The 9422-nt window shown below is 32.4% G+C and overlaps 1 protein-coding gene across 2 annotated transcripts; it reads right to left on the minus strand.

Moving 5' to 3' along the window:
- Nucleotides 1-758: 758 nt before the first annotated feature.
- On the minus strand, nt 759-2429 carry LOC111691654. 2 transcript variants are annotated; one of them, XM_023454808.1, is made up of 4 exons: nt 2343-2429; nt 2016-2286; nt 1791-1950; nt 759-1217 (listed from the first exon to the last, which is right to left on the minus strand). In XM_023454808.1, the coding sequence occupies exons 1-4, from the start codon at nt 2350-2352 to the stop codon at nt 1011-1013; spliced, it is 648 nt and encodes a 215-aa protein (XP_023310576.1). In that variant the 5' UTR covers nt 2353-2429; the 3' UTR covers nt 759-1010. The 2 variants fall into 2 exon arrangements, with proteins under 2 accessions (XP_023310576.1, XP_023310575.1); XM_023454807.1 differs by lacking the exon at nt 759-1217 and adding an exon at nt 1252-1262 and having other exon boundaries at nt 1421-1950.
- Nucleotides 2430-9422: the final 6993 nt, after the last annotated feature.

Here is a 9422-nt window from a genome sequence, read left to right on the forward strand (position 1 = left end):
TAACATAGGTTATGGCAATCTATTCGTCCAATCAATTAACCAATTATTTTAATCGAGACCTAAAATATTGTCTCTAAAACAGATCTGTGTGGAAACCACTGTGGCAGCTTAGTAGTTTATGACTGTAATACAATGATATTTAAATTGAGTACTGAGAAAAAATTACTCGATAATAGTTAAATTTAGAGAAAAAACTCTTAATTGATTTTACGTACTCAGAATAGAGTCAAAAGTCACTCAAACAGAAATTCGCAATAGTTTCACTCATAAAACAGTTGTACTCATAATAAGAGTGAATAGTTCATTCAATCGGGTGTGGACAGAAATTGATACATTATTGTTGAATGAAATTGAGTGATTTTTTTTACTGTGAAAGACTGCTAGATGAATTTGGTATAGAAGAGGAAATATACCAATTTGTGTAGATAAAGGGGCTATAGTCTATTTTTAAACTAAAAGGAGTGAATGCCAAAGACAGATTTACACTGCAAAAGTTACTAAAAACTACCCCAGATAGCATCAGACTATCAAGTATATACTCACTGCAAGTGTTTAACCTCATTTTGAGTACAATAAGCTTTCATTGCTTTTAAATGGGGTTACTCAAAATAATGTGCAATGCATAAATATCTAATTCTAGGTTTATTTAACTTTTATATATATTTTTTTAAAATAGGAGGTACTTCCTACATAACATTGAAAAACTGAATATGAATGAAATAATATACTACGAACCAAACATATATAAATGATTCCAGTTTTCACTTTTTAAAAACAATTTTATTGATTCACATTTTTACATCTAGCATTGGAGTAATTATATAATGGTGTTTTTGTTACTTTGAATTGTTGCATTTCTACGAACTACGTTTATTAAGTTACCGGATAATTGCCAAATAACTGATAACTGAACTACGTTCGTAATATATCATCTGCAGGTGTTCAAAGTAACAAAATAAGTTTTTATAATTTATAATATTATTGGTAAAAATTAGGGACAAATCATGTCTTTAACAATTTTCTGAATTATTCGACGAGTCAGTATCCATATCGCTCTCGCTATTATTAATTGATATAATTAAAGGTTCAATGAGATCGTCCATAATTCCGTCAAGTGTTCCCATTTTTTCTTCCTCCTTAATCACATGTTCTACACATTTTTTCCAGTTCATATTTGTAACATTATTAAGAGCCTCTATTAGTAGTTCCCTTACGTCCTTCAATTTATATGTTTTATTTTTGCTTGCCACTTCATTCTTCACCTGTGCCCAAATCAATTCTATAGGGTTTAATTCACAATGATATGGCGGTAATCGTAACACAACTTTATTTTCTTTTTTTGCCATTTCGTCAGTTATATACAAATTATATTTATCTTTATTTTGGCGAATTAAATATAATAATTGCGATCTCACCATACCTTCTTCAAATTCGATATTTTTTTATTGCAGCCATGCCTTCATATCAATTTTTCTTGTTGATGTTGTCGGAATAGCTTCTACTTTTCGACTATGGTATGATGCATTGTCCATTACAATAACAGAATTATCTGGTATTTTTTTCAAAAATTCAGAAAACCACTTTTCAAATACATTTGCATTCATTTCCTCGTGATAATCCCCACTCTTTTTGCCTTCGAAAACCAATAACGAGTCTTCAACGAATCCTTCCTCTGAGCCAGCGTGTAAGATAATAAGACGCTTTCCTTTACCGGACGGATTTTTTAATCCCGTAGACAGCCCTTCATTGAACGCCTCACGTTTGCTTTTAATATTAGTATCAACCCATACCCTTTCTTTTGTATGACCTTCATTTAACCATGTTTCATCTAAATAATAAATAGGTCTACCTTCAGATCTAAACTTTTTAATTGATATCAAGTAGTCAAGTCTCCATCTCACTATATCATCACGTTCTATCAACACACTTTTACGACTTCGTTTTAAGTATCTGAAAAAAAAATAAAATGTTTTTATTGCAATTATACTTGCTCCGAGATATGTCTTCAACCTTACTTGAAATTAATTTGTTTCATAAATTTGTATAATGATGAACGGGACATCTGTGGCAAATCCTGACGACTTTTTATTTCGGTTAATATTTTGTCCAAAGTGGGGATCTCATTTTTAAAGAAAAAGCTGTGTACTATACGCCTTATGGAATTCTTCATTGCTTCATCCAAACATGTAACAATCCCAGGTCTTCCACCACAGTGTTTGGAAGTAGACACCCTTCCAGTAGATTTATACTGTTTTATGGCTCGATATACTGTTGATTTTGCAACACCTAAAAAAGTATAATGTGTAATATAGTTCAACAGAATAATGTTAACATAAATTTACCTAATGTCATCGCTATTTTGGATACAAGTTGGACAGTTTTAAGAGTAGGTTCATCATCTAGGCTTTTCTTGTACAAATTCAATATTGCTTGCTTTTCTGCCAGAGATAAATGCCCCAAACTGAGTTGTTTTCGTTTCCTTGGGGGCGACGGCGATGTAATTCCCGCGCCTGCCTTACTCGTGGTCGGCACAGCATCATCCATATCCAATGGAAAATTAGAAAAAAAAAAGGTGACAAACAATATAATATGTTGTTTAGTTCTGATAAGAACTGATTTATACGTAACTGGGATAATAAATAGATAGAAAAGCAGGTAAAAACACAATGACAACAAACTGATGATAACTAAGAGGCAAAATGACAACAAATGTCAAAGTGTCTAATTTATTAGCAGTTTAAAGTGGGCTCGAAATTAACCAATAAGAAACCAACATTTTGGCGCGCAATATTCAAAACGCTCCTCCTAGTTTAAAAATAGAGTATAGTGAAAGTAAATGTAGATATATTAATAATGATGAGTTGAGTGAATAATGTCAAATTTACAAATCTTTGACTAAGCCATACTTATTACAAGTAAATGAAATATATATTAGGAATATTGAAAAACGTTTTTTTTATTTGTTTTTTGAAAATCTGAAATTAAATGTAGTTTATGATCGAATAATGTAATATGATAATTGTTACCACATATTTCTTAATTTATGTCGATAAATAGTATAATCAAAGCTAAGTATGAATACAGAGAATGTTCGATCCATGTTTTTACATTTTTCAAGTTTTTACATTATTTCGATTATTAGCTATATTTTGCAACATGATATAAAATATAACATGTACCTAACAAGGAAAAAAGCACATTTTTACTTATGTTTATCATTACATTACCTAAACTTTACAAGCCTGTTGAACGTAGGTACAAAAAATCGTGTATACGATAAAACTCTGTGGGTAAAACAATATTTTGAATTCAGTTTAATCCGATGTTTTTTATTTTTAATTCATTCATCCATCAATTTTTAATTGAAATGAGTTGATTTGACAGACCGCGCACCAATTCTGATATTGGAATCATGAGGTACATGAGGATACATCTATAAAAAAATGTTATCTTTTATTCAGAAGCGTCGAACAGCAATGGAAATTGAATTCGTGTCAAAATTCACCCAACAGTCCCCGTATGTATATAAAATTGCTTGATTTTTTTAAAATACTTTTCAGAAACTGTACTTTTGCGGATTCGGCAGAAAATGAGCATACGAATAGGTAAACTTACAGTTTTTACGCCGGAAATCTGTCGATAGTACGCGTATTGTATTTTCGCACATTAATTTTAAACCAATAGACCTTAAACCCTTAAACAGTCTATGGGTTTAGGGTCGACAATTAATTAACGCTGGACCCATAACTCATAAAACCTTAACCCATAACCCATAAACTCTAAATCCATAAACCTATAAATCCTAAATCCGTACACCAATCTAGTATATCCCAAATTCGTAAATCCAAAACCCATAAACACTAAACCCATAATCACTAAACTCATACTCTCACCGCATAGATCTTTAACCCACCAAGCTTAAATTTCTAACCCATAAATCCTAAACTCGTATGTCCTAAACCTAAAAATTTCAAAGGCATAAAGTCCCACCACACCATTAATAACAAACCCATAAACCTTAATTAAAATTAATCATTGAGTGAACATGCATTATATTCATGGTGGTTTAGGTTAAGTATATTTGTATACATATTTATTGTTTTTCTTCTTTTTTTTTGTATTATGTTATTTAGTTATTACATGTATTGTATTTTTCTGTTTTTACCCATCCTGTAAATGAAATACTCATTTTTTTCCGTAAAAATTCAGTTTCTGAAAAAGTATTGTCAAAAATAAGTAATTTCGTCTACATGCGGGCTGTCGAGCGAATTTTGATGAGAAAAATATCAATTTGCATCATGTTTTTTTTTCAGGCACTTATTAATTTTTGATATAATCGGTATAATTTTTAAAAGTTATTAATTAAATTCCCGCCCAGCAAAACTAAATGTAAAACATAAATATTTAAGTTTTCAGCTTGTTTTGTGCAATATCTTCAAAATTGTGTCTTTGTTCAATTGTACATTGTTGATGTTCTTGTCATTATTCTTCTCAGAAATCCCCCAATAAGCTATATCCGCTTTTAATAAAGCACCCAGTATGTTGAATTTCCATTAACTGTTTATTAAATTTTAATTGCCGTCACCCGTTATTATTCCGAACAAAGACATTCGCCAAATGGCCAAATTCACTGTCATATGTGCCATGTACGAAACACATAAATTGTTTATTGTAGCTGTTGTCTTCTCTAAATAAATGTGACTCCTCTTTTGTAGACGCATAATCTGTCTAATGCTATTTCCATGTATATTAAGTTTACCAACGACGGAAAAAGTGAAAAAGTAACGTAACTGACAAGACGTTACCCAGCATTAGCTTTGCCAAGATATAATTTTTTATTTGGGAAAAGTTTTAATTTCCCCTTAACTTTTTATTCAGGGAAGAAAGTATGAGATATTGAATTTACCGCAGCTCTGTACCGTGTACACTGCGACAACTACTTCGTTTAAATAATAAAAAAACTACTATTTAACCCACCGTTTTCTTCTATTAAAATGAGGTTTGATGATTTAAATGTATTTGTCAAAATAAATATCAGGAAGAGAACCTAAAACATACAAGAAAACAGTGGGTAGTGTTGGACAAGTTAAAAATTCCTTTTCTAACTGCGATTCATATAGGTAGTTGGATATAGACCTTCTTCTGTAAAAGACAGTGCCATATGATAAATAAAGTAATTATTAAATAAATAATAGCAGATAAATAATTTATAGTGGTTTGATCTTCAAGTGAGGAGAAAAACTCTAAATAGCATGGAAAACTTTATTCTACTAATTTCGCAGGTAACACGAGACACAACCGAGCAGGAACTAGGTTTCAAGACTTCTCCCCTGCCTCGAAAAGTTTTCGGTTTTCATCCTTGTCCCCAGGTACCTACTTTTATTACCCTATCCTAATTAACACTTATCCGGGTCATTACCTACTCGGTTTGTGCTTATGTACCCTAATAAACAACAACTAATTTATGTTTACAGCCTACTTATTCTTATCTCATTTGCTAAATACATTTATTTGGGATAATCTCGGATAATTCAAAGTATAATGTATATGGCTCGTAAATTTCCAGAAAGCAAAATATATTTATTGGGACAGGTACTAAATGTAATTGTAGCGTACCGCAACAAATTCAATAGTTTTATTTTAAAAGTCTCATTTCCTAACAGGTAGAAAAAATTCCGAATAGAAATTATTTCGGCCAGAAAAATAACGAAAATATTTTCTGACAGGTGCGAACAGGGATTGTGTTTGACGAGTGTGTCTGGATTCACATGTTGCATAGCGTCATAAGATCGAAGGGACATACCAGCGGCGTTGCCAAATCCAAAGGAGTATCAAGTATACGATTAAAATTTTCACAAAAGATTATTATTTAGGATATACAAATTTCAGTATGTATCAATCGAGTATCGAGTTAATATCTTTAAAACTATTTGACATAATTAGTAAAAATGAATAAAAAATTAAAATTTAAACATTCTGTATCTCGTAAACGAAGCATATTTCGACCTATGTTTATATGAAAATTTTTTCACCAAATAACTTCAGTAACCACCCCCTAAAATATTTCGCACTTATTTACAGACACCCTGTATATTAATTATAAAAATGAGTCTTGTTATTGAAAACAATTTAGAAAATGCCGCTCCAGAAGCATCTTCGAGCTTACTTCCTTTAAAATCCAAGGAAAAATACGAGAAAGTATATGAAATATTTTGTATGTGGAAGATGACAAAAAACGCACCAAGAGCTGATGAAAGTATAGCGTATTTTTTGAGAATGCAAACTATTTTTTATACATATTTTAGTGTTTTTCATACAATGTTTTTCGGTATTTTAGGCAAAATCTCTTAAGGCATCCAATTTATAGTCTATATGTTAAAGAGTACTATACAAATAAACGAAAATATGTATATATCACAATATAAAAAGCTACTTGCCTTTTAAAACGTCAAAATGACACATGCGAAGCAAAGAAATCAAAAATTTTGACTATGGAAAACGTTACTATGTTTTTAAACAGGCTCCAGACGATAAGTTTTTATTAATGGAAGTCATGACGATATTAATTTGCGAAATAGTTTACTATTAACGTTTCGAAACGTCATTATACTTTAATTAATACGTGGGAACTTAGAAATGTTGTATGTTCAGAGAATGAATTTCAGGCACTTACCATCCATTGCTTACGTAGAATGTAATCCAGTGACTGGCTGTACAGGGTGACACTGAAGTTGAAAGAAACAAAAAGGAACACCAAAACTTTGCGGGAAGAACAAACTAACGACACAACGGGCTCGAACAACATTAATAATTTATTTATTTATACGCGACAGCGTACCGAGATTCAGGGAATGCGCGATCCATAGCAAAATTTGGAATGACTATCCATTATTAAATTAATCCGATACTCTAAAGCTAAGTAGACTGCTCGATGTAGAACCCAATGAAAAACTGCCTGTTTTTTCGGAGATCCTCTCCTGAATTCGACACCTCGCTTCGACACGCCCATTTCTCGGGCGTTTCTGTTCTTATCTTACTGGCGGGAACCCTGAATATCGGGACGCTTTGGCATAACTATGCCATGTTAATAATTATCTAATTGACTGGACTTACATTTATATAAATAATTCTGTGACTAACTGAACTCGCAAATAACCCTAGCCTTCCTCTAGTGACTCCGTGTAGCAACACGGGGCGGATTAGTCAATCTCATTTAATGTATTCTTATAGCTTGGAAAATCCGCCTAAAAACCAGCTATTTGACCTATTATTATTTTCGTCTCAACAATCTAACAACTTATTTAAATATATCGGAATTTCTACGTTCCTTTGAATGCATTTGGGGCGTTATTAGAAATATCGATTTTCTCTTTATACCAGATGCTCAGCACATGGCCCCGATGGTCTAAGTGAACTAGTTAAAAGAAATATTGCTAAATTTCATGAGGCCTTCTACGAAGGACGGCCTTGTGGCGACGCTAAACCTACTTGAAGACTCTTAACTTTTCGATAAAATTAGTGTTGACTGAAATATTTTCCTTTTTGGCCCATCCTTTCCGAGAACTAATAAATTACTACGCGTCTCGGCTTTTGTTACAGATGCATCCAGTTACACTGGCCATTGCTTGAGGAGAACGTCTGCCACCTTCCACGGTAACAGAGGAACTCATATTCAAACAGTTAAAAGACATGGAGGATGGCAGTCAACTAGTGTAGCTGAAGGGTATGTCGAGGGAAGCATCGTCAATAAGTCATACAGGAATGCATATAGAGAATCATAGTTTTCAGGAAGAACAAGTAGAATTGAATAAATTTTGTGTTAACTTTTCTTTGTATTGTATTGTACTGTTAATATTGTATAACACTGGTTCCAATATTTAAATAAACAATTTTCTGTCAAACTGTTTTTTATTAATAGTACCTACATAGTAAAGTGAAATTTCGTGTGGTAAAGTGCCTTTTTAGTAAACGATTTTGAATTTAGTAAAATAGCATATTAGGTATCAGTCAAAATGCGAAAAATATATTTTAAATATAATCTTCTGACAGTTTTTCGCACAATGTGGAGGACTACGTTAATTATTACAATACATTTATTTAAGTGTCAATTGTCAATAACGTGAACAGAAGGCACTGAACTGAAGTAAACAAATGAAAGATGGAAGCTGTGGCGGTAGATCTTGCGAGCAGCATTGAAAACCGGCAACGGCGTCCGGGAAATCTCGCGTATTCGAACAGAAGCTCCGCGGCACACTGCTAATCCCTAAAGGCCGGCAATTATTCGCTCAGTGGCGTAGAAAGAGGGGCGGGGCGCTGGAAATAGATCCGTCGATACCTCACTTATCGCCAGGCAGTTATCGATCACGCCTCGGCTGTGTGTAATATTCAGCCTCTGTTTCCATTCATCATCCGCCGTTTACGGATGACGGCAATAAAACCAGGTGGGGAAATTAGAGAATATTGAATGATGGATTGGCGTCGTCGGCGGAACTCGTCTTCGAGGATTTGAATTGTAATAACGATTACGAGTTGGGATGTGGGGCGAGCAAAGGGGGCGATAGTTTCGCACTTTGGCAAGTCAAGGCCGGGTGGAACTTTTGACAGCTTCAGTTATTGTTTGAGGAACACAATTGAGAGAAATGTTATTCATCAAAACTGCATAATCAAACTAATTTTAAGAGTATTTGATACACTGAAAAGGAAACTACAGAAGTACATTTTACAATACATTTTACATAAATAATATCTTGCACCAAAAAGATCAGTTAAAGAGTTAATTTTATAAATTTTATTTTGCCTAAAAAGATATAAGGTTTATTTATAGCATAAAACATTGATGATTTGAAACTTTATTATTACCATTTAACAAATTAAACGCGAACTTTTAAAAATATTTTAGTATTATTCCGTTGAATCACAATTTTATTTATTTATTTATTTATTTATTTATTTATTTATTTATTTATTTATTTATTTATTTATTACAATAAAATATCCAACGGGACAAAAGCCCAATTACAGGATAAGTAAAACTATGATAAAAAACACAAAACAAAAAGATAAATAACTACATTAAAAAAAAAGAAAAACACACAATTAAAACTCGACACCTATATGACAAAAGTATAAATCATACAAACTTAAAAAGGAATAGGTCAAACGCAAGAAGCAAGAAAAGCTACAAAAAACAGCGCTTCACATCAGCAAGTGTGCATGAAAATATGTCCAAAACATTTTCAACGGCACGATAATTATATATCATTTGATACAATGGAGATTTTAACAAAACATTGGTACGGGCTTGAGGTATAAGGAATGCATTGCTAAATCGATTGTTAAGCCTAGGCACCCTAAAATTCAAATACGCCAGCAAAGCATCGGAAACAACTAAATAATGTACAATCTTAAAGAGAAGCCGTACA

The sequence above is a fragment of the Anoplophora glabripennis genome, unplaced genomic scaffold (genome assembly GCF_000390285.2).
Source record: "Anoplophora glabripennis isolate ALB-LARVAE unplaced genomic scaffold, Agla_2.0 scaffold12, whole genome shotgun sequence".
NCBI lineage: Eukaryota > Metazoa > Arthropoda > Insecta > Coleoptera > Cerambycidae > Anoplophora > Anoplophora glabripennis.

Excerpts from the sequence above, each read along its gene's own strand:
- LOC111691654 (XM_023454807.1), bottom strand. Across the intron at positions 1,951-2,015 it reads ATGAAACAAATTAATTTCAA|ATACTTAAAACGAAGTCGTA; the intron begins GTAAGGTTGAAG and ends TTTTTTTTTCAG.